At 38.1% G+C, this 26,390-nt stretch overlaps 2 protein-coding genes across 3 annotated transcripts in view; one reads left to right on the top strand and one right to left on the bottom strand.

Annotated features, from left to right (window-relative positions):
• Positions 1 to 175: 175 nt before the first annotated feature.
• On the bottom strand, positions 176 to 13,387 carry LOC121314299 (gamma-glutamyl hydrolase-like). Its single transcript, XM_041247403.1, has 9 exons — positions 12,952 to 13,387; positions 10,482 to 10,581; positions 10,019 to 10,069; positions 9,758 to 9,842; positions 8,123 to 8,261; positions 7,338 to 7,444; positions 3,964 to 4,051; positions 3,224 to 3,358; positions 176 to 1,608 (listed from the first exon to the last, which is right to left on the bottom strand). Exons 1-9 carry the CDS (start codon positions 13,046 to 13,048, stop codon positions 1,424 to 1,426), a joined length of 987 nt encoding a protein of 328 aa, XP_041103337.1. The 5' UTR covers positions 13,049 to 13,387; the 3' UTR covers positions 176 to 1,423.
• Positions 13,388 to 21,629: 8,242 nt separating this feature from the next.
• Positions 21,630 to 26,390, top strand: part of LOC121314298 (SWI/SNF-related matrix-associated actin-dependent regulator of chromatin subfamily D member 3) — a 74,871-nt gene continuing 70,110 nt past the window's right edge. The window contains exons 1-2 of one of the 2 annotated variants that reach the window (XM_041247402.1): positions 21,630 to 21,725; positions 22,334 to 22,578. In XM_041247402.1, the coding sequence (XP_041103336.1) occupies positions 22,567 to 22,578 (12 nt within the window). In that variant the 5' untranslated portion in view covers positions 21,630 to 21,725; positions 22,334 to 22,566. Of the gene's footprint in view, positions 21,726 to 22,120; positions 22,579 to 26,390 lie in introns of those variants that run through there. The other variant, XM_041247401.1, reaches the window with a different exon arrangement.

The following is a 26,390-nucleotide window of genomic DNA, read 5'->3' as shown; positions in this document are numbered from 1 at the left end:
AAGAAGACAAGCGTTGACTTGACAACAGAACTGGCAGAAGGAACAGATGTCCATCAAATCAACAGTATGAAGGTCACTCTTGAAATCGGGACTTAAAGGATGTGTTGCAGTAAGAATACCTCTTAAGAAAGGGGAACAAGACTAAAAGGCTTAAATATGGACAAGAACACAGAAATTGGACTATGGAACAATGGTCAAAAAGGTGCTTTGGACTGTTAATGGATGGACAATGACACCTTTGTTTTGTAGTGTGTCGTTCAACTAATTGCGACACACTACAAAACAAAGTTTGCTTGATCATGCCGTCAGTGCTTCAAACTTGAAGGGAATACATGCATAGGTGTCTCACATGCATAGGACTACATGTTTTAATTTAATCTGGAAACGAAGTAAAATAAATGCGTTTCCAACTGCTGTATCGCCCTCATCTCTTGCCACACTCGATTACGTCTACCAGGGAAATTTGCTGGTCTGTCCTAGCCTTAGTATTGCCTTGAGTCTGCATTCGACTGTCACAGTAGCGTCAGGGGAGAAAAGCTTTTCTTGCCTGAATGTTAATCAAAAACGATTTACTTTCTACAATGTCACAGGACCATTTGATTGGCAGATATCAATCGTTCACCAGAATTGTAGAAAACTGGATTAAATCGGGTATAATTGCAGACTTTGTCACTGCGAATGCACAAGGGTTAATTTCTAACTGCGAGTGGTTGTTTTTGCGATTGCTGTAGTAAAATACAATACACTGAACAGTGTCATTGTTGCCATATTTGAAAGTCAAGGCATCGTAGCGCAGTATTACTGGTAAGAATATGAGCCCCAAAATCGAGATTTGCATGGGGCCACCGCAGGACAAACGGGGCCACCGTTTACCTGATGAGTCACATTTTAGTTTTCGGATATCCCTTAACAAATCACAAGTGTCCCTTGATCTACACAGTAATTCTAACCAGAAAATGTGCCTTAACATATCCATTATAGAAGGCAAATTCAGATTTTAAATAATTTCTATTACAAATAAACACTAACTGTAACTACACTTTTACTAGAGTAGATGAATATGTTTTGAAATATGGGCAACCACTTCGTTTACTGTTTCATTTATTTTTTTGGATAAATCTTAAATGTGAGCTTGGGAATTTAAATACATAGCTATATCAATATCAAATAACTGGGGAACAATTTTTTAATGGAATCATCCAGTTGATATTTCCTGCAATAATCGGATGGTTATTAAAGGAAACACATACTCATTAACACCAGCAACAGAGCGTGACTCCAGCGCAAGCTGTCAAACTGCATGGGGTAGTGTGTGATAAATGATAATGTAATGTGTGGTAAAACCATTTGGGATTACCCTTGGGGTTTATGTAGCTTGCCACCCCTCATGCATTATTCTCTATTTAAAACGCTGGTACAGCCCTCAGTTTTGTGAGGTAGAACTGTTTTTTAAAACAGATTCATTAGGCACTTCCATCAAGCTTGCGGGAACGAAAATATATATTTGTTCGAATGAAGAGACCTTTCCTGTAAACACAGGATTGTAGTTGTAGATCAGCGCTTTCATTTCTTCTTCCGTACTTGAAAACCTGTGAAAGTTTTTTCGAGCTGCAAAAACAAAAATTAAATTAAAACAGATAATGATCATATTGATAAAGATCAAATGAAAAGCACATTTCCAGTGAAGCAATACTGTAAGGGTGGAATGCGCCAACATGGACTAAATAAAAAACTCTAGGGTTAGTTGATCTGGCATTTTAATCAGTTACATTGCACCACAAAAATTTAAACCTGGATTAGTAAATCCTGGATTATGCAGGTAATCCTAGATTTCTGATTAAAAATCCATCATTATTTGTATATACAGAATTTAGCAAATGTAAACAAAAAAGCGTAAGAAAACATTAAATTATATTAATTTTACTTAATTATCAAAAAGCAACAACATAGGCCCCACATGCATCCTGCGGCTTTCCTATAACCCTTAACTAAACCTCTAGTTACGCCAACCAGGATGTCCTGCATTAACTCTTAATATCAATTCACTGATAGAATAGCTTTGTTTTACTTTGCGTAAAGTTTAAAATATTTATTTTAGTGCGAAATGGTTTATAGGCTACCTAAAGTGGCAAATTCTAATATAATTTATTGTATTGTCCTTAATTACGATGTTTCCGGCAAAACAGAGATGATACATTTGGAATGAGCATTAAATTTAAGGCCACTAAAGTTTGTTAGTTATCGACACCCGTACATGCAGGGGTTCATTTATAAACAAAAAGGTACAGATTCTTATAATTAAGGAAGAGGGATTGGATTTCTTCCACCATATTCCACTGCCCTTGATTTATAGTAGCTTCCATAAATGTACTTCAAGCTCTCATGTGCCTGTGGGTTTCATGTCATTTCATTTTATGGGTTTCAGTAGCTGCCTGCCAGCCTTTGCCTAGCCCAGTTTTAATATAATATTCAAGTTTGAACCAAACCAGTAGTAGGCCGACTAATCTGATGAACAGCACGACAAGCATGAGTTTTTTGGTGTTTTGCCATTTGGGATGTGAAAAAAAGTATATTTTCTTACCCACTGATGTATACTTAAAGCCACATACTATTTTTTTTATTGGTTTTAAAAAATGTTACATTTCTAATTGTACAACAGGATATATAAACACAACAATTTCATTTTGCCTTTACTCAAATATACAATACTCTTCATCGGTGTAAAATTCAAATGGATTCAGTCTGTCTCTAATTTTTCTTTGTGGAACTCTTTTCTGTAACCCAATCCACCAGAGGTATGCTGCCATTATGTCTAAATTTAAACCACCTCCAGAAGATTTCAATATAATCCACCTTTCACATTTAACATGAGAATAAAAATTAGTGGTGCAATGTGATTATATTTCAATCTTATAGGTTTAAGAAATGTTTCACCTTAGGATTAATTTTAAACAAGGATTACATATACAGCCTGGTTTAAAGTATTGTGCAACATGATTAAAAAATAGTCCTTGATTTAATCTGGGTTAGTGGTTAATCCACGTTGGTGCATTCAACCCCAAGTGTAAGAATTCCATGCAACAGTTAATTTATAGTCTTTATCAGCTAATCACTTTGTGAAACATTTACAAAGCATAAACATTTCCCTGTTACCCCTTACAATAACTGAGACACACAATTGACCACTCCTACTTGAAATGTACAGATTGATTTAAGATTATACCTTCATTTACAAAGAAATCCGCTATATAAAATGATGCCTTTACAGCTGATGGGGAATGAGAGATCACCGGTCTTGTCCACTCAAAGGGATTCTTTTCTGGGTGCCACTGGGTTCCATAAATCGGGTATTTATAGGCTGCATAAACAAAAACATCACTCTTTTCACAAATTTGTACTTAGGTTTGTATTAGAGATGTTTGGAACCATTTTCATGACATCAACTTTTTTGGCAAAGATGTAACTTTAAGGCAGTGCTGAAGGCATGTTCTAAACAAGCTTATGTTCTGTCATGTGTTAGTTTTATGAGTATTGTATCAGTCGTGTATGTGCTTGGAGTACTGGCTCCCAACAAAAAACAAAACAAAGCCCGAAACAAACTCATTAAAATATCTATTTTTCATAAAGGAATTCAAAACTAAAACACTGCAATATCAATGTTAATAAAACCAGATAGTTAATATTCATCCTAAACATATAGTAACTGCTCCCATCACAGCCTCAGCCCAAACACATTGACTGCTCCCAGTTGACCGCATTTACAGTAAAAGTGTGTCATGATGATAACGTAATGGCAGTCAAACGTCACCTTGAAGATCTAAGCTGTATTATTTATCTCAAGCTGAACCTCACAAACCCTGAATGAAAGGAAAAAATATTGGTTGGTGTAAAAAAAACAAAATAACCTGTACTCTGTGTAGTTTGTTTCTTACATATCCACATACACTTTCAACATACTCTTACCTTCCATTGTAGATATAAACTTCACATTGACTTTGTTAGTTGTCAGAACTCTGTAGAAATTTTGCAGTTTATCGTTCATATAGAAACTCTGGAATGGAAAGCAAGACAGAGGAGTTTCATTAAACATGAGAATACATAACTCAGTGAAGAAATATTATAGTGCTCTTTCGGCAAACCTTAACTTCAAAACATGCTTCTGTTAAAAACAAGCTGCTTCTTATGTAGTTTATGCATCCCAGAACTTGATATAATCCAAACAGTCCTTCTGCTTGTTAGTGTTCACTACCCTCAATAAGATCAATGAAAAAAGAGTGGATTTCAACAATAAAACACATTAAACTGTTACTGTAGTTGAAAAACTGCATTGCATTAAACATAAACAGTGCTGTGTTGAGACACAAAGGGGTTGATTTGATAGAACTAAAACATACTGAGATAAGCCACTGTTGGATTTGTTTTAGAACATTTAACAATATCTGGATTACATGAAACACTGAATTATTTTTATTTCACAAACTAAATCGCTAAACTAAATCACGCATGCAATTTTACAGTCCGAAATGGCTACTACTAAGGCATACAGCTAATATTAGAAGTTAGGCGAACCATTTAGAAAAAAAATAGAAGTGACCATTTGAAAAGTAAATTTTTACAGGGAAGCTAATTTTGACTATCGGACTTGTTCTTGGAGACATACTTAAGGGAAAAGTTTATGACTAAAGAGAAAGAATACGTTATGAATATTAGTCTACTGTATTTATAGCTATTAAAGAATAAAACTTCAAAGTCAGCAGAAAATCTAATATCAAATGTTTACAATATGAAGACAATTATACAATATAATTGGTTGCTTAGATTGTCTCTGCTGACTTTGCAATTATTGTGCTAAAAAACTCAAAAGTCCTCCCGATATATATGTGCCTATTTTTAGATACTGTAACTTTTTTCCCTTTTCTAGGAATAGCCAAGTATACAAGATAACAGTGTCTGACTTTGTAGAACATTATAGATGATGAAATGGCAGATTCCTATGCCATTTACTTACTGCAGACTGTGTACTGTAGCTGATATTTACTTAATTTAGTTGTTATCTACTAATTTTGTTTTAACTTGTATTCCAATTATTGCCCCCAAAAGGAAATAATCACAATAGGAACACACATACAATGGACTCTACAGAGTAATATCCATTGAGTTTAGATTCATCAATCCTGGTGAAAATTTAACATTGATGCAGTATTAGACTGGATTAATTAGTACAGGGTGTAGTAACAGGTCAAATACAAAACGCAGACACTGGTTTAAAAAGTACAACTACGTCAATTAACAGCATAAAATAGAGAATTCCTAAATACTAGTGGTCAAACTAGCTTAATGTGATAAGAAAGGATATTTAACAGTCAGTATTGCACATCACACCTGAATTCGTGCCACACGTTTACGTAAGTCTGAAATAGAACCTTTGAATTGAGAATACATAACAACTTGGATTAATATACATTTCAAACATTATTTAGATAAGGAATCATATGCTTAATCTATGCGCCAATTGAAGTAATATGAAAAGTAGGGTTTTGGGACAGAACAAATGAATCCTAGTCAACAATCTCCCTCCTGTCCTGTGAGGAACAGTGTGCCCTGGACTGGATGGTGTGGCAGTTCATTTCAGGGTCATCCAAAAGTTGGTCATCTAGAAAGGGGGCGGAGTTACAATACCAGAAGTCATCGCCTTAATGCGGTAGGCTATGTGTCAGTCATGGATATGGAGGATATGAGATTGTACTCGCTACTGAAGGGGGCGTGACTGAAGGTATATTTCCTTTGATATGGTACGGAAAAGACCTGAAAAGTTGTAAAGACCTGTGATTAAACCATGAGTTTTTTTCCTGTTGTTTTTGTCTGTCTATTAATAATTGTATTTGTCATTGTTAGATGACTAAGCTATCTGTGAGCTGTCTCTAAAAGCCTGCACCAACCCTGGACTACACTACTGCACTACTGTTTCATGAACTACTGCATAATTCACCACTTGCACTAGGAGCACTTGCTATTGGACTTGTGATCATGTGTGTACATAAAGTGTTTGTCTTTATTAGTGTTATTATTTCGGGACTGAACCCTGTGGGTTTTAACTGTGCCATACACACTGTTGTGTAGGGCCAGTTACTATTATTTCCAGCAAGAATAAGAGCTGTTTTTCACTGTGAACTGTGTTGCTTGTTATTACTGAGCACTGGATCACCTCTACACCCGAGCACTGCAAACCACAAGTTTATATTTAATAGTTAAGCGACAAGGTTCCCAGTGTTGCAGGCAGCAGGAATCAGATCTCATTAGTTAGTTACAGCTGGATGTCTTGTGGTGACATCAGTAGTGGGAAGTTCAAACAGAACCACAATCTTTTAAGTAGGAACAGGATATTTTAGTTGATGCACTACAAGACCATGAGAACCCAATTCTTATGGATCTTGGGAGGTGCACTCAAGTACTTGAGTGGAGAAATGGCAGTTTCTAGAACAAAGTACTTGATCTCTCTCACATGTCTTTGAAATAAACAGGCAAGCATGTTCCTTGACGTGATCACGTCTTGGATGGATAAGAGAGAATGTCTTGGATGAATGAGAGAGCACCCTTAGGTAGAAGAGAGCACACAGAAAATAGGACAACCACAAACTTAAATGCATTTAGGATAACCAAATCACAGAAGCTCTTGGCAACCTGTTAGGATTGGTAAATTCGATAAAGAGGATGAACGTACCTCCATCGGACTCTGTGTTAGGAAGATTTCAAATAATATGGTATTTATGACATACCATAAAACCACACATCAAATTAACATTCTTAAAAGCATTGAGGAATGCATGGTTAAAACCGAAACTCTCAAAGGAAGATAACTCTTTCAGAGTATTTAACTACGTATTTTAGTTTCATTTTAACCATGAAATACGTGTTCTGTACATTCTAAACATTTGAGTGTTTATAGTAAAATAACTAGTGTATAAAACACTTCTCCATACATTAAGACTTTTACGAAAGTGTACTGTCTTTTATCCATTAGATGTCGCGCTTGCCCATTAACCCTTAAATGGCACTAATTTCAAATTCCTCGCTCCAGGAAGTCTCTTTCTAGTATAAAATTAAACTAATCAAGTCCCTTTGAAGCTTGGAGAGGGTGACATTTTCTTGTGGTCTGGCAGATAAGAGGTTAGATCTGTTTCTTTCTTTACATAAACAAATACAAGCCAAGTGTTTTAAGGGGGAGGGAAGATGTTGGACTATGAAACACAGAATGGCTTTTTAGTATTAGGTTTCATTAATCTCAATTCCCAATGAAATATAAAGCTCCAAAATATCATTACAGCATCATACAGTACCTTGACAGAGACACTCCAGTGGTGGGAGTTCTCTGTTATGGGCTCAGTGGCAAGTGATTTTAGCACATCTTCAGGGATATTCTTGAACAGTCTGCTATCCTTGGCATCTAGATCAACAAGGACAAGGAAAATCAGGTGTGTTGTCCGATGAGATCACCAGCACTTAACTCTTCTATTTCCTGTATGAAATGATGGTGCTGCCATAACTACAAAGTATAGGTATAGCATTCCGATCAACTGATTGAATGGACACCCCTGCCTGCAGTGGTAGAGATTTTTAATTAACACAAATCAGGAAAATTCTAAAGCATATTAGAAGACAACAAACACTGCAGGTAATCAAATGTAACTTGTTTCATCTGTAAATCTTTAACAAGCTTCTCAAACTAAAACTCAGAATCATTTTAAATCTTAATTATTCCAAAATAGAATGGAGAAATAGAAGGGATAAGTGCATAACACATTTTCATTTGTCGCAGCGAGATCTGGATCTCAAATCATGTTCTCTGACTTCTAAATATCTTGTTATCTTCTTTGAAGCTCACGTAGTTATGATGTCGTTATTACTCATGGTCTCCCATCACTTCCATATACTAATATTATTCACTTGCTCTCTTGATGCTGTTTATTATTAGTAAGTTGCTGATTCATTGAATTTAATATTAAAAAGACAGAGTGCACTTGTTGCTTTAAAACATTCATTTTAATGGCCAATTAAAAACATAGTTGAACTAAATCACAGTACAAATTTCCAGTGTAAATAACTGTTAGGTTTGAGAATATACCTGGCATAAAATCCAGTGGAAGTGAAACATTTGAGGTATTAGTTGCTGTCAGGAGGAGCTCTCCACTGGTAAGATATGTAAGTTCCTCAAATCCCAAACAGGTGCCCCACACAGGGAAGAAGTCGCCTCGATCATTGGCCTAAGAAATGAAGAACACGCTTATATTGGATAGTCCCCATTTCGTGTGCATCCTTTAGTGACGTTTTCAGTTAAGATACATACACAGAGCTTGTCTTTTGCTTCCTTACCATTTTTTGTCGATATAACCTCTCCTCAATCCAGAATGTTTTACTCGTCTTGCTAAAAAGGCAGCCTGTAGTACAAAACCTGTAGCTGCCCTAAATGTGATCTCACAAGTGCCTCAAATCCACAAAACCCATGAAAGTTACACCAAGTTTGGGCCAATCTGCATGACTGATACACTTCTTTCACACAGAGAGACATGCTTATTATAGGTGCCAGGAGTTACTTAACAAAATTTGCAGCAGATTGAAGTTCCAACAGGTCTGAAAGGATGGCTAACAATAAGTATTTGATTTGGCCCACAAGTACAGCCAGCTGTATTGCTTCAGTAAAAGATATACTGAATACCTAGTGTACCAAACAGTAAGAGAAGTGCTATGGTAGAATATGTTTGAAACATACAAAATATACGCTAACACTAATAATTTTAATTTTGAAAACTGAGCACCATCTGCCCCTCTCTCCTCCAGTTCGTGTTATCCAGAAGCAAACTTTTAATTTCTTCATTCTCCATCTCGACAGCAAAGCGTTGTAGCGTGCGTAAGCTGTATCGAAGGAAATGTTCCGCAACCCCCCTGCTTTTTGGGATTTTTTTGTTAAATGCCCAGGCGAAAAAAAGTTGAATGCAAACTGCGCAAGCGACTCGTATCATCACAGAGGCATAACGCTATGTAACACAATTTTTGTTCCTGGGTAGTAATTGTTATTTCCTAATTGCTTATGCCTCAAAAGTATAGAAAATGGCTATTATTCCCCACAAAATAAATACAATATAATCGTAAATCTCGAAAAACTACTCACTTCTAAATCTTTTGTATTACTTTAGTATAAATACATGTTAATTTGGATTCATATGTTGTTTTTTTCTGACTTTATGTGAACAAAAAGACACACATTTGCCCGTTTTCCCATTGGAAATAGTGATATTTTGAAATATCACTGTCTTGGTCACAGAAGCAAAGTTTGTGGGGAATAATAGACATTTTCTATACTTTTGAGGCATAAGCAATTAGGAAATAACACTTACTACCCAGGAACAAAAAAAAAAAACATTTGTTACACAGTGTAATCAATCTCTGGGATCAGACTTTATGGCTGCTACACACAATTCACGGCAGCATTATGGGGGGGTTTGCATCCGCAAATCACTTTGCTCACATCCTTACATCACCCCCTATGTCAGCAAAAGCAATTCTAGTGTAGGAAATAAATGGCCTTATTGCAAGACACCCTTGAAATACAGTAGTGACATGATTTAAACCTATATGATTTAAAAAAAAAAGGTACATATGCCACTTTAAAATCCCATGAGATAAATACATGTTTCATTCAAACCAATGTCCACAAATACAGTACTAGAAAGGTTAGTGTACATACAATACACATACACACCTTCAAGGCCAGTCTGTAAAACACACTTGCAGATTTAGCATACCCTGATGAGGTTAAATTGGCACCTCCTCCGGGAAACAGAATTCTGTAAGAAACAGTTTTCAGTTATTTTTATTTCACCATTCCGTGCAATCCCCCCCACCACAAGAAATTAATGACATGTCTCCTGGGTGTCTTTTCTGGATAATCATGAAACATTAAAATAAAAGGTAGCCTTTTCCTTGGTTCATGAAAATATTGAAAAAAGTGCATTTAACATACCCATTTAAAGAATTGAAAAGTTTTTCATATTCTTCTTCTGACTGGCTTATTCTGGGGGGGAGGGAAAAACAAAATTTATGAAAAGCACTCCAAAAAAAAAAATAAATAAATAAATAAATAAATAATAATAATAATAATAATAATAATAATAATAATAATAACTAAACATTATCAGCATTTTCTTTTAAAGCAAGAAAACGTATCATACATTCTTAGTTTCAAGTCCACTCAAGTACTGCAAGTCTTTTTGTGTATGCTCATAAAAGGGAGCAAATGAGTATTTGAAAATCAAACAATAAGTGCTTGTCTATAAACTTCAAATAAGTGTTTAAAATGATACTAAATATAATGAAAACCTGGAAAAATATTGATTATTCCTTGATTCTGACAATTGTGGACAATACATTTTTTTATATGTTAAAATGACTATTCAACGTGCAAAACACAACCACTGATTTATTACCTTATTGGTACGACTCTTGCTCCAGCAGATTCCAAGAACTTCACATATGAAGCAGCAATATAAGACATTCCTGAAGACTGATATTCTTGTGCCAAAACACCTAGCAAATGATCATAGATATAAATAAAGGATTTACAAGAAAAAAATTTAATACAATTGTAATAATTATTATTTTTATAAATCACATAAATCTGTGCTGAGAATTTGAGGTATACGAGAAAATGTAGGCGTCTCCATGTGCTGAAGCTGGATTAAACTGTAATATGGCAAAATACATCTTTGAAGGTTTAGCAGGAAAGAGAAACAGTTCAATCACCTTTACACAAATACATCAGTGAAAAAGCTATAAATGTTTAACTAAATTCCATAGGTTTAACCTAGTGTAGCAAGGCAGGGAGGGGGTTAAAAATCATCCCTGCCAAAAACATGTGGGAATATGGCTTTTCCCAAATGAGATAATTGGTGTCAATTGGGAACATCCACATCATAAAAAAAGCTCCATTAAGAGAGAGATCACCAGGGAGCTGGCATGAAAGAAAAAAAAAAAAAAAAAAGGTATTGTGTGACCATTGTGTTTGTGACTGGTAAACGGCATAGCCATCCAGCGTGTCAGTTTAGGGCAAAGAAGTGTTTAGTTAGAGCACAGAAGGACCTAGGTGTTTATTTTGTTTTTGTTTATTTCTGTATTATTAAAAGTGCGCATCAGCGCTAAACCTTCAATTCCTGTGTCAGGTCTAGGTTTTTAAAGGGGCGAACGAACAGTGTGTGAGTGCAGTTCGGTTACACTCGCAATGGAAATAAGACTCCTATAGCAATTGGTTCCATTTCAGGTTCCACTAGGGCAGGGTTCAGCAACCTTTTTGTGCAACAGAGAAAAACTGAATGGAAATTTAGAGCAAGTAGTTTGCAAAGAGCCAATCATAAACACACAATTTCTGTACTTTAAAAGTGCAAAAAAAACAACAATAAATTAAACTGATTATTGTACTTACAACAATTTTTTGTTTGTGAGTGTGTATTTGTGAATTACTTAGACTCAAGAGCCATATTTGCTTACTTAAAGAGACAGGGATGGCTCGCAAGCCATAGGTTACCGACCTCTGCACAAGGGTGATGTGCTGCTAAACCAAAGGACACGTTAAAGTGAGAATGACAGGGTTTTTTTTTTTATTATTCTGAAGTAGTTAGTAGAAAAGTTCTTAGTAGAAAAGTGAAGGACAGGCTTATTAAAAAAGCTGCCCTTCACACTTTTCCATGCCTGTAATAGGAGTATGTGTATCCGCTGACAGAAGGAGAGACACAGGAGATGCGCTTGCAATGCCACACTCATCTGGGATTTACTTACAATATTTATGACAACACAATTTCAGCTGGTTGCCGCTAGGGTGCCAGCAATAGTAATAGCTAAGGTGGAGTTGTTGAGGAGACCATGTGGCCAAATCCATACCAAAAACAGAGCACACAAACACAGTTTTACAAAAAGTTGGATAAAAAAAAAAAGAAATGCGCCAAACAGGTCGCTCAGCACTGCTCCCACTAGAAGGAAGGTCCTGCTCCAGGAACTTTCTCCCCGACACTCTCTCAGTATACTTTGTTGGGATTAAAATCCCCAAAACTATTTTCTGTTCTTTAAAACCATGACCCACGTTCCACCCCCAGCCAATCTCCGCCATTCCCTGTGAACACACACACAGCCGGCAGCATGTCTCTGCAGAGTGTCTGGCCTATTTTAATATTTACACATTATATTAACAAGACAACTAAAGAAAAACAAACAAATACAAAACACAGATGCATTGGGTGCAAGTTGAAAAGCCATAATTGTCCCATTACATGGATTCACATAGTAACCCTATCCAGACAATACTCAAAGTACTGTGTCTATACAGTACAAACCTAAAGTCACATTACATCAGTACAGGAATAAGCCTGAAACTACAAGTAAGATGCTGTCAGAATCCAGCTAATGTTCAGTACATAATGGTATTGTAAAAAAAAAAAAAAAAAAAAAAAGCTGTGTACAACGACTTAATCATTGACTACCAATATCAACGATCACAGCCAACTGCAATACAGTATGTAATTTTAATGATACTGAATATGGCTATGATGTAGTGCTACTGGAAAATAATCTAACACTGCAGAAGCTTGCACTGAAGTTACTTTTTTTTGTATTTGTACACAGAAATTGACAGATTTGAATGCACATTATACATGTGTTGCATGTATAGCCTATAACATATTATACAAATTTAGAAATTATTGTAATTTGTTGTATTTGACAAGGCAATTATTATCATATGACCAGCATGTTATGCGTTTGTTTCGTTTCGTTTCTCCTGACGATTGAGTGGGAGATCAAAGTGTTTACAATAAAGCAAGTAAGCAAATTACAGTTTCGAGTTTCTATACTCCATGGGTAATACGTGTAATGCAGTCCAAACTAAATGTTCGGTTCACTTTTACTCACCAATAATAGGTCGGTCGTTCCGTTCTTCCGCGTTGCACACCAGGATTAAGACCGAGTTGTAAAAAACAAGCAGTGCTGCACAACGTAGGGGGGTCATTTCTTCTTCGGGTTTAGTATTTTAAAACTTAGAGCGTCTGCTCAAAAAAAAAGATTTTGGATTGGAATAATTGAACTTCGAGACAATGGCTGACTTCTAGTCAAAACGTTTTAATAAATATCTTGAAGTCTACATAATCTCAACAGGTGCCGGTGTTAATCCCCAGTATCGATAACGCTCAGTAATATGTGAACAGTAGTTTTTACGACTCGAGTAAGATTACGTACTACGGAAGCCTGTAGTTGCCATGTAGAGGATCGCTCTAAAAACCTGTAAATTATCACCTGTCTAAGGTGATGGTCATAAAATCTATTCGTTCTATTAAATACTGCGCGGTATTACTTTTGTGAGCAAATGAGTGTATTGCAATCCCGCCCCCAAATTTCGTTTTCAGATTGACTGTTCAAACAATCTAATATGGATGAAAAAGACGACTGGCAAAAGTAAACCGAAACCATTATTAGTAGTCGTATTACCAGTCGTAGTAGTATTTTCCGCGCTAATTTCGTATAACAGGCACGTCTGTAAAACTGAGCAAGGGTGTTGTATTTATTTATTTATTTAGCCTAGAACACCATGATGCGTCTTTAGCTGGACCACAACAGGATCATCTTGGTGGCTTGGCAGTGAGGGATGTCATTGTAAAGAATTACTGCTAGAAGGATTAAATACTTGACCATTCATTTTTGACACACACACATATATACAGTACTGTGCAAAAGTTTTAGGCAGGTGTGAAAAAATGCTGTAAAGTAAGAATGCTTTCAAAAATAGACATGTTAATAGTTTATATTTATCAATTAACAAAATGCAAAGTGAATGAACAGAAGAAAAATCTACATCAAATCAATATTTGGTGTGACCATCCTTTGCCTTCAAAACAGCATCAATTCTTCTAGGTACACTTGCACACAGTTTTTGAAGGAACTTGGCAGGTAGGTTGGCCCAAACATCTTGGAGAACTAACCACAGTTCTTCTGTGGATTTAGGCAGCCTCAGTTGCTTCTCTCTCTTCATGTAATCCCAGACAGACTTGATGATGTTGAGATCAGGGCTCTGTGGGGGCCATGCCATCACTTCCAGGACTCCTTGTTCTTCTTTACGCTGAAGATAGTTCTTAATGATTTTCGTTGTATGTTTGGAGTCGTTGTCATGCTGCAGAATAAATTTGGGGCCAATCAGATGCCTCCCTGATGGTATTGCATGGTGGATAAGTATCTGCCTGTACTTCTCAGCAGTGAGGAGACCATTAATTCTGACCAAATCCCCAACTCCATTTGGAGAAATGCAGCCCCAACCTTGCAAGGAACCTCCACCATACTTCACTGTTGCCTGCAGACACTCATTCGTGCACCGCTCTTCAGTCCTTCGGCAACAAACTGCCTTCTGCTACAGCCAAATATTTCAAATGTTGACTCATCAGTCCAGAGCACCTACTGCCATTTTTCTGCACCCCAGTTCCTGTGTTTTCGTGCATAGTTGAGTCGCAAGTCTTCCATGAAGGCCACTTCTGACCAGACTTCTCCGGACAGTAGATGGATGTACCAGGGTCCCACGTTTTCTGCCAATTCTGAGCTGATGGCACTGCTGGACATCTTCCGATTGTGAACGGAAGTAAGCATGATGTGTCTTTCATCTGCTGCAGTAAGTTTCCTTGGCCGACCACTGCGTCTACGGTCCTCAACATTGCCCGTTTCTTTGTGCTTCTTCAAAAGAGCTTGGACAACACATCTGGAAACCCCTGTCTGCCTTGTAATTTCTGCTTGGGAGAGACCTTGCTGATGCAGTATAACTACCTTGTGTCTTGTTGCTGTGCTCAGTCTTGCCATGGTGTATGACTTTTGACAGTAAACTGTCTTCAGCAACCTCACCTTGTTAGCTGAGTTTGGCTGTTCCTCACCCAGTTTTATTCCTCCTACACAGCTCTTTCTGTTTCAGCTAATGATTGTGTTTCAACCTACTTATTGAATTCATGATCATTAGCACCTGTTTGGTATAATTGTTTAATCATACACCTGACTATATGCCTACAAAATCCCTGACTTTGTGCAAGTGTACCTAGAAGAATTTATGCTGTTTTGAAGGCAAAGGGTGGTCACACCAAATATGGATTTGAATTTTTCTTTTTCTATATATATATATATATATATATATATATATATATATATATATATATATATATATATATATACCCCCACACATTTTAGAAAAAAATAAATAAATACATTGATGTATATAAAAAATAAAATGCCTCTTTTATTAAAGCTATACCACTAAATGCGTGTTTTCCTTTTTGTTTGCATGGATACAAAACTTAAGTAAATATGTAAATAATATATTATAACACTCTGTCTGGATATATATATCCTGATTTTTAAAGGGGCAGAGGAAAAAAACAGGTCGCCACACCATTGCGACTCCAGGTAAGTTGCAAAATGTATTTTCAAAAGTCGTATAAGTGAGTGGCGTAATGGAATTTTAGGCTTTGCGGTATTTTGAACATACACTGGCAGTACAGCTTGTTAAGCAATTGAAATTCATAATTGGTCTTTTTTTTGCAAATAACGTTTTATTTTCAAAAGGTGCAAAACATAAAAATACACTCGCTTATTAAAACATGATCCCTCTCGTGTTTTAAACTGCGACCGCTGACAGGGCTATTTTGAGCCTTAATCTACAATCGACAATGTCGAACCGCTTCCAATTCTTCCACTGCAGCACGAGATGGAAGGGATGACGACCCTACACTAAACCAAGAGTAATTCGTCCCCGATAGACATATATCTACATCTAACTATAAAGCAAGTAATGCGTAAATACACATTGGATATAGGCACTATATCCAATAACTTAAGTTTAATTTTAGAATCACAAACAGTCCGCAGTCATGCTATACCTGTACAGGTAAACAGGTTACATTTATTTTCATGCAGCGGGTACCGTCTTCTGCTTACGTCAATGATATTAACTGATGTCACAGGTGTACTTTTCTGTAGGGTAAGGGTATATTCTATTTCTAATTACGGATGTGAAACAAAATAGAACTAAACACAAATATGATCAGTTGTCCCAAATGTGCTAGGTGTAATAGATTGCTGACATGTTGCAAAGCCCCTAGATTAAAGGAATGAAAACACCATCATTCTTTAACTGTGCACGTTTTATACGACCTGAGGCGGACCCAGACTTTCATGGGGGGGGGGCTGATACCAAACATACCGTTAAAGTAAACAATATTTATGATATTCAATGTATTATCATGGATGCCACCACTCATTTATCTTGCCTTGTTCAGAAAATTCAAACAGGGACTTTTAAGTGGAGGCTGGGTTATTTTAGAATAATGTAGCAATCCGTGCATCCAAATTTTGTACTGTATTCCTACTGTGTTTGTGTACTGTAATTCACGCTGTACTTTGTTTCCTTCCCACTCTGTACTTCCCGCCTTTGCTGGTTAACTCTGTCTCTGAGTCTATGTCAAATGTAGCCTGCGTGTGTGGTGCCTTCTGTCACCCCTGTGATAGGTTGTTGTTTATTTGTCCTGATTGACTGTTGTTTGTCTGTGCCCATTGGTTCTGGTCTGCGGCTGATATATGCCCCTGTGCTATCGCCAGCGCCACTGATGTCGGCTGTGACGAGGCTTTAAACAAGAACTCCTTTGCCTGCCAGGGCTTTAATAAATGTATTTTTCATTACAGCGAACAGGCTGTCTAATTTCATAATTCACCTTTCCTATAGCCTGAAACACTTCATATGGCCCCTGCCATTTAGCACATAGTTTCGATTCTGAAGAGGGAAGCAGCAGCATTACCTTGTCTCCAGGTCGAAAGGTTCAAATTCGTGCAGTTTTATTGTAATGCTGCTGTTGGCAGTGCTGAGCCAATTTGAGGTTGTCCTGGGCCAGACGACCGACCAAATCCAAACGATCTCTTAGTAGGAAAACATGCTTCACTACATTTTTAGACAAGCCTTTGTGCTCCTCCCTCCCCTCTTTCAACAGATCGAGGATGCCACGAGGTTGTCGGCCATACAAGAGCTTGAAGGGGGAGAACCCTGTCGAACTCTGCTGCACCTCTCTCACTGCAAAAAGGAGGTAGGGAAGAAGTGATGCCGAATGTTTTTGCTCTTGATTTACAAAACGTCTCAGCATCTTCTTTAAGATCTGATTAAAACGTTCCACCAAACCATCCGTCTGTGGATGATAAACAGATGTCCTGATGGGATGTATTTTTTATATTTTATATACTTGCTGTAAAGTTTTTGACAAAAAATTGGTTCCATGAACATTCAAAATCTCCTTGGGGATCCCTACTCTAGCCATAATCTTCACTAACTCTGTGGCTATTGCAGCGGCACTAGTGGACCTCACTGGAACTGCTTCCGGGTATCTCTTTGCATAATCTACCACCACTAATATATGTGTATACCCGGAATCAGAAGGTAGCAAAGGGCCTGCTATGTCCAGTGCAATGCTTTCAAAGGGGGTGGAAATAATTGGCTGTGGAAACAAAGGGGCGGCGCGCACTCGACCCAGCACTACTCGTTAGCAGTCTGGGCATGTGGCTACATATTTCAACACATCAGTATGAAGACCTACCCAATAGAATTGAGCCAATATCCGTTCCCTTGTCTTGTCAGCTCCAAGGTGCCCCGCAAAAGGGATATCATGCGCCAGCCTCATGACCTCTGGCCGACAAGACAGGGAACTAATAATTGTGTAAAAGGCTGACCTGTGCCCGGGGCAGGGTTTACCCTATACAGTAATTGCCCCTTGATACTGAAGTGTGGGTATACTAGTGCCCCAGCGCCGTCAACATCCTTACCTTCAATAGACCAGACCTGCCCCCAAGCATGCACTAGTGATGGGTCATTATGTTGGCCCCACACTATGTCCGCGCTTGAGTGCCACATGTCCAGTATATTGAGAGAGGCTGGAGTAGCATCTGCCCTAGATGGCCCAGTAACCTCGCCCTCTCTATCACACTGTGTTCCAACTTCTTTTGACTGGGGTTTGTTACCATTCGTGTGTCCTCCCACCAAACCCCAGCCTTGTTTCACTGATGCTCCCTCCCATTTTTTGGTCCTTCTCTCTTTCTTTGTTTTTCTAGGATGGAAGACAGGAGAAAACATTTCAGCTTGAAAAGGGAACACATCACCAACTCGTTCTATTTTTCTCTTTTCTGCCACATTTACGTGTGTGGACAAGGCTACCATTATTTGCATTAATTCTTTAAATTTTGGCCAGTGTCAGCCCAGAATAGCTGGGTGTGGCAACCTTTCCGCCACCCGGGCCCTACTACCATGTGACATTTTGTCTGTCCTACCAATAAATATATATGCGGCGGGGCATGACCTGGCCAGGTGTCCAGGTTGTTTGCATCTAAAACAGATGGGGGGCCAAAGGGAACATAGGTTAAATGTCTGTCCCGTTGCTGGTATGGCAGCTGGGCAGGGGCAGCACCTCTACCCCAGCTGGGGGCCAACCTTAGTCTCCATGGAGGGGAGACAAGGGGGCCAATTGGGGTCGTAGTCTTGGAGATCTCCATCCCAGGGCTGATGTTGGTGGAGGTGGAGAAGAGAGAGGAGGTGGTGTTCGTCTGCTCCAAAGGACGGGAACTGACAGTATCCCTGTCCAGGGCGGAGACCAGGGAGTCTTCAAAATCCTCGTCCAGCTTCACGGCTTCCTCCAGGGTGTCAGGGTTGTGGTGCGGGATCCTGGGTCTTGGCGCCGACAACATGGCAAAATTGCTCGACTACCACTGCCACCCCCATTTGCAGGTTGTTTTTTTTTTCGGGGGTCAGTCAGTGGACCATGTGGTCACACAACCGTTGAGCGACCACCCTGGGCTGTGTCTCCGGGGTCCTGCAGGTACTCCCTGAACCATACCAGGCGAGTCTCTCCAGTAATATTGAGGCGGCAGAGAATGGCCATCGTCACCAGGTCGTAATCGATGGCATTTGCGTCACTCATTGCCTGGTATGCTCCCTGAGCCTCCTCGATCAAGCAGGGCCCCAACTGGCCCGCCAAGAACTCACCAGTCCTGGGTGCGTGTTGTAGTGCTCAGGGTGGGTGATACAATTTATCAGGTGTCAATACGTGCAGCGATGTTCTGGGTTTTTGATGTCCCTCGGCAACAGCTCCGGAACTTGTTTCAGGAGTCTAATAATAATAATCACAATAATTAGTAAACTAAAAGATAAATAAACACTCACTAACAGCAATCACAATGTTTTTGGTCCTTCGGGGTTATTTACTCTTTAACCAAAACAAGGAACCGCTCAAAACAAAGAACTGATGAAAATAAGGAACACTTCATCCTTTTAATATACCATCATACATGAGTCCTTGATAAATGATTGCAGCCACTCCACCAATCCATGGCTGTCACATCATTTACCTTCCATGTCGATGCATTTGTGTAACGAAGCTCTGTCCTTTACCTAGATGGCTGACTTTCCTTTTACCCCATGGAATGAATTGTCAGGCCAAAAAGCCCAAGATACTCGGTCCTTTCTACTTAGCGCCCTCCCAGGTCGGGAGGGAGATTTACCACCAAGAATCACTCTCTCTCTCTCTCTCTCTCTCTCTCTCTCTCTCTCTCTCTCTCTCTCTCTCTCTCTCTCTCTCTCTCTCTCTCTCTCTCTCTCTCTCTCTCTCTCTCTCTCTCTCTCATTAACATATGACCATTCGAAAGCATATGTAAGAAATGCATATTGATGTTTAACATTTGTATTATGATTTTTCACAAACATATATAAATATTCAGATATTTCATGTAAAGAATATGAATATTAATATTGCACCAGAGAGTACATTGTGATATTTAAATACATTAAGGATTTTTTATAGTCACGCTGTATTATTATTATTATTATTATTATTATTATTATTATTATTATTATTATTATTATTATTATTATCTTAGTCATTTAGCAGACGTTATCCAAAGCGACTTACAGAGGCTAGGGGGTGCATCACAACTTTAGGTCCCAGAATCTTTTCTGGACTTCTTTATTTTACCTTTTTATGGAAGCGGTTGCGTTTATTTTTTCCTTCTGTATTTTAAATTTTGCAGTGGCTCTGGACCTTTTGCCGAAAATAACAGTTTACGTGCTAAAATATTGCACAAAAGCTCAACTTTGGGTGTCCAGCAATGTATTTTTTTCTTTCTTTTTTTAAATTGTTGCGACTACTGGTGGCTGTCTCGTTTTTTGTTTTGTTTTTTCCAGTTCAGTGGAAGTCCAGACTATTGAAATGTGACTAATTGGCTTGTTAATGAACCTGAAAATCAACAGTCGCAAGGTGAAAATTAGGTGAAAATTAGGTGGCAAAAAAACTCGCAGTGCCAAATACGTGAGAAAATCTGTTCGGGAGAAGTCGGGAGAGTTGACAGGTGTGCAATCATTTCAGTAAGTCAGGTACAAACTTTTGGGTAGCTGTGGTTTGAGAGCCAGAGCCACTTTCCACTGCAGTACTCCTAGTTTAACAGCAGATGGCACTATAGCTTGTATCGCGATATTCCATCACAGACAACACAGAGCATAATTAAGCCATAACCTCGGTTAAATAAACACGTTTAAAATGTTTTTAAAAAATAGTATAAACTGTTCCAAACATAAACTGTTTTCTGTGCCATGCTATGCAAACTTGCGAATATAATCAATGAAAAACATATGCCACATGGATATTCATATGATGCTCATTTTAATTTCTCCCACCTTTTGCAATTACATGATGGGTTGCTGGCCAGGCACAAGACTATAAATCAAGGGCCTATCATTCTAATTCAGTGTTTTGCGAAACACAGCATTCCAGTATTGTCGGGGTAGGCAGGTTTTGTATGCAAGTGTTTGTACTAATCATTAATTTGATCTGTTGTCGGTCAGTCACTATGCCCTGAAACAAAGTATAAAGACTATGACAATGACAGTAAAAACAACAAGAGGTTGGAAATGGATTTTAAAAACCAAACATCCCTCTTTATTCAATAATTACACAACATTTGTATTTAAAAAAATAATAATTGAAAAAGTATGCTTACCTAAATGATTATGTATGTATGTAATAAATATGAAAAATAATAGCATGCAGGATGCAGTTTCATAGGTTAAATACAATAAGAGTTCTTAGTCTTTAATAATAAGTAAATAAATAACAATTCACAAATATGAATGTACACTTTCATACAATGTGACTGGATTTGCTGGTTTTGTATTGGATATAAATACACTTGAACCACCCAAACCATATATGACACTTGTTTCAAAATCATAGCCAAATTACCCAATGAATAGTGACTTATACTATCTACATTAATATTCAGAACGTTTTTCTAAAATCTAGAGCTCCATACAAGAAAGGGCTCCCTGGAACAGCTGCAGTCCGGGATCCAGATTCTCTGACTTGCCCAGAACCCACTCTCTCATCAATCTTTTCTGCTACCTGGCTAGGTAACACTAACAGAGCCTTATATATTGCATAGCTTGCCGACGATGTGGTAGGTCACGTGGTTTTGCTCACTTGCAATAAACTGCTGTATTTCTTGATAGTTCCTAATTAAGTGGCAACATCCTCTAAGCATGGTGCCACTTCATTTCTGATCGAGAGGAACGGTAGTTACAGCGAAGCGCGAGAACTGCCAGTGACCTAAGAGAAATAAGTCGCCATCAAAGTAAGGTAAAAGTGTCCTCCTCCTACTTCTTTTTCTCCCAACGGATTTTTTAAAAAATATTATTTATTTATTTATTGCAGATCCTAGCCACCTTTATCACGCAAATGTATATTACAGGACATCCGAGTTTAATGACAATTAACTTATTTTTTCAACATGGAAAAAAAAACTAGGGGGAAAAAAAGTATACTGTGAGGAGTCCCTTTCAAAAACTCCACCGCTTTGACAGTTGTGCGTCAAGGTTGCCCTAATTGTTTCTTGAAACTTGGCTTGTGTTTTTGATCTCTCTGCTTTAAATGGCTGGGATCTTTTGATAACTTGCCGTTTTTTTTTTTCACATTTCCAGTGTATTTTTGTTTCAGATTAAATATGCATCAGACCTTGCTTTTGTATGATCCCTTGTTGTGATTGGTGAGCATTGCACTCTTGTACGACTTCATTCATTGCAAAACTCGGTAAAAAAAAAATCTCTTGATTTGTGTCCAAATTCCGACCCTTTAATTCCACTTTGGGTCCCCAGCTACCATATTTAGTTTTCGAATGTAACTTTTCTCGTGTAATTTACAGACGCTCCCTTCTTTGCCTCATTTTGTATCGATTTTGTCTCCTGCAGCGCCCACGCCTGCGCCTGCGCCACTGCTCCAGCCGTACTGAGCTTTTCCAGACCGGCTCCATCCTACAGATTCAGCCCCTTCCCTGGCACCAACCATCCATCCATCAGTACAAACAGCCGGGGGGAGAGTGGTGGAATCGCAGACTGCTTTCGGAGGGGAAGTTCAGAACTAGACAGCCGGACAGAGACTCTTTTGCAACAGCCGCCTCGTGACCGCAACCTGCACTGAAGCTATGGAAAGAAAGGTAGGCAATTTGTAGCGGCATATTATTGCGTTATTAATATTCTTTTTTCTCTTTATATTTCCCTCTAGTGAAATGCAAATATGTTTTTGTCCACCATTACATTAGATCACGCCAAGTAGCCCAGCCCACCTTGGCAAGGCTTGGCAATCTGCCAGCAAGAATGCTAGACTTAGTTTTTTTTAGCTGAATCAGTCTATTTCAGACCAGTACAGAGAAAAAAAAAAAAAAATCAAATGCAACAGAAAACAGCAAGAGCAGATATTCAAGCTAATAATTCCAGTACAGACATTTTATTTTAAATATTCTATTTATTTTCAGTAACAGTGTTATTAATATTTGATATAAGAATAGAAGAAAAAATGCTGTTTAAAAAACAGAAATCTCACTCAAGACGCACCCCCCCTCGTTTATCCTTAGCATTGCAGATACGAGGGGTTTGTTAACCTTGAGTATTTGAGAAATAGACACTTGCACCGCTACCTGTGCAAGGACGCATGTGCTATCTTGCCGTCGTGTTTGCTATAGTACAGTTTTTTTTTTCTTCTCTATGCTATGCATGAAAGTTTAAACCTTTAAAAAAAAAAGGGTGGGGGGGTGTATATTGTTATTTATTGTTATTTATTATCTGATAGAGGGAATGTACCTATGTATCCAAATGTGATGAAACTTGGTACATTCATTAAGACAAGTTATAGAGAGTATGGCAAAGGCTATTTTCCATTAGCGAAAAGGACTTTGGTGTGTTTAAAAAAATAATTTAAAAAATGGCCCCATTTTACTGATGTGGTCGAATGCACTCTACTGGTAACAGTAATAATGTTAAACATGTCACATGACAAAGAGGTCCTTATAAGAACTAGACTCTGAGGATGTACAAATGTGTCTGTATGTATCTATACGTGTGTGTGTGTGTGTGTGTGTGTGTGTGTGTGTGTGTGTGTGTGTGTGTGTGTGTCACACAGAAAATTATGACTAAACCTTGATTATTCCTTACCAAGTTATGGGGATGTAGGGTTTTGATGATATAATGCTTGTTACACCAGATACCTCATTTTTTATTTACAACCTTAGCAGAGGAAGTACATTGCTGACGTGCTTGTTTCTCTGTAAATGTACATGTTACTAGTATTGTTACTTCATTGTTAAATACAGCATGTACTTAACATATTCATATCTATTGTATATATTAAACTGCAGACAGGAAGCTTTTGATCCAGACCACTGGAAAATGAGAGGCACGATAAAAGTTGATCCTAGACAAATACATTTGCTCTGCTCTGGAAACGTATTGATTAATTATGCATCCGTTATTGGGGTCCTGCGTGTTGGGTATATAAATCAATGTGTACCATGCAGGAGAACAGCAGGGCAGTGTAGTCATGTTTTATGTATACCATGTTTATAGTGGAGGCCAGAGGGTTTGACCAGTGGTGAATGCTTGTACAAAAACCTAACAAAAATAGCAAGTCTCCAGGACAGTTTTTATCAGGCTCTCCAATTTTTTTTTTGGATACAGGAGGTTCAGGCCAGGGTCAGACAATTGTTTTTTTTTTTTTTTTTTTTTTTTCTGCTTGTATCAGTATCACATAAATTAAAATCAGATACCCCATTGGAAAGTGAGGCATGCAGATGTTGGTTTGATACAGCACTTGCAGATATAATGTATTTTTGAATGGCTAGCAGCAATTCATGTTCCATTAAACCACCTGCAAAATAAATAAAAACATAAGCAAGAGTAAAAGGACATGGCCTGTGTATTGGCCCGCCTGCTTTAAATAAGTAGCACAGTATACATGTTTTTTTAAAATAATCAGTTACATACTTCTTTATCTTAAAAAACACCATTACCCTAAATATTTTATAGGGACTAGAAGTTTGTAATGTTTTCAGTTCATTCACGCTGCAGTTTTGGTCCCTGAATGCATTCTAGACTGATGGGTTCGGTATAGCCCTTATAGTTATTGAACTCACTGTGAATGTACATTTTTATTCAGTACACACTATACCCTCTTTGTTTGTTCTACTGGAATGGTAAAACATCCAGAATTATGCATATTATATTTGAAATAAATAACTTAAAAGTACGTAGATTTGTGTGATATAATTAGCAGAAGAATGATGCCTCGAACAGGTGTGTCATTAGTGGTGACGAGGTTTTATTGCATTTCCTGAAATACTGTATCACTGCCTCATGTAACAGGACGGTTTCTGAACCTGGAGACCTCTGTCGATTTCAAATTCTCTGATTACCAGCTGAGACACGGATCATTGATTTCCATAGATCATCAAATTCCAGGACATCATTTAGGATTTTCATTAGTACTGGGAACATTTTCAAAAATTCAGATAAACACTGCTTCCAATGTATTTGAAGGCAAAAATGACCATGTCCATATTCTTTCTAAACAGAATCACCATATCAGAATCACAAATAATGAACTCATTAACTATTTAAAGTTTAAAGTTTTTTTTTTTTTTTTTTTTTTTTATGATGAAAATACAATGATATTGTGTGGGCTTAGTTAATGAGACAGTTGTATTCATTTTTTGATTTATTTATTTTTTACATGCAATGTCCATTAAGTTTGATATCTCTGTTTGCCAAAAGAAAATGCAAAAAGAAATAAAATCAATGCTTCTGAGAGCACTTTTCTGGGATGCATGTGTAGGCTCAGGCTCCAGGCAGTTCTTTTTCCTCTGTTTAACTTTAATCCGTAAAACAGTCAACCACCTACAGAGCTAGAAGTCTCACTATTAATATGGCAGCAAGCAGGGGGAACTAAGAAGAAGTTTAAAGAAACATCAATCATTATTGAAGATCAACGATACAACGCCATCTTGGATGCGCTGCAGAACCAACAACATGGCTTAGACGCTATGATGAAACAAGCGCTTTGGGAGATTTTGAATGATTTGAAGGAGGCACTAAAAACACAAATGATACAATCAGGGCTTTGGGGGGGGGTTGATTTACATCCTGGGTCCCTGAATATGCTGCAGTCCAGATTTTATTGCCTTCATTCCTCAGTGTGGTCGAGCAGGCGCGGGTTGACACTCTGCAACCAACAGACTGAACAATTGCAAAACAAGGCCACATAGATGGAAGACGGGAACTGAGAAATAATCTACAGCTGGTGGGTTTGGCTGAATCTGGAGATGGTTTGAACCGAATCAGATTTTTAAAGACAGTGCTGCCAATGTGGATCCCTTCTTTGAGAGGTCGTCTGATTGAAATAGAAAGAGCGCACAGATTGTATAACTGGAACGACTCTCATAGGAACCAACCTCGCACTTTCATTTCAGCCTGTTTAGATACAGTGATAAGCAGCTGATACTGCAAGGGGGAAAAGCAGACTCCCCCATATGCCATGGGACAGATAGATTGCTTTTCACGGAATGCAACTGTTCAAATTAGATGAGACTTTACAGTGATTAGGAAGCAGATGGTGGCAATGGGACTGAAATGGTTTCTCATCTATCCCGCTTCTTTCAAAGTTGTTAAAAGTGGTCAGCATTCTCTCATTAAATCAGCAAAAGAGGCTCAGGCTTCTTTAGTGTACCAGGGAGGAACTGGGACCCAGAACCTCACCCGTGCAGCCGAAGGAGTTTTTGATGTTGGAACCAAAACAATGCATCTCTATAGACCCATCTGCTACTGTGACGGGCAAACCTCAGTCTAACCCTTCTGTGGCTCCTATTGACCCTGCTGTGGAGGACATGGAGACAGCAGCTGCAGCTTTCTGAACAATCCTTTCCAGGGAGTAGCCCACTGGACTGGGTATATTGGATTCCTAAATACCCTTGAAGAACGG

This window comes from Polyodon spathula, chromosome 4, assembly GCF_017654505.1.
Source record: "Polyodon spathula isolate WHYD16114869_AA chromosome 4, ASM1765450v1, whole genome shotgun sequence".
NCBI lineage: Eukaryota > Metazoa > Chordata > Actinopteri > Acipenseriformes > Polyodontidae > Polyodon > Polyodon spathula.
Note: the sequence above shows the minus strand (reverse complement) of the source record. Positions and strands in the feature narration are given on the sequence as shown.

Excerpts from the sequence above, each read along its gene's own strand:
- LOC121314299 (XM_041247403.1), bottom strand. The coding sequence starts at position 13,048 with ATGACCCCCCTACGTTGTGCAGCACTGCTTGTTTTTTACAACTCGGTC. Across the intron at positions 10,582-12,951 it reads GAACGACCGACCTATTATTG|GTGTTTTGGCACAAGAATAT; the intron begins GTGAGTAAAAGT and ends ATCATTTGCTAG. Across the intron at positions 3,359-3,963 it reads GTTTATATCTACAATGGAAG|CCTATAAATACCCGATTTAT; the intron begins GTAAGAGTATGT and ends TTGTTTATGCAG.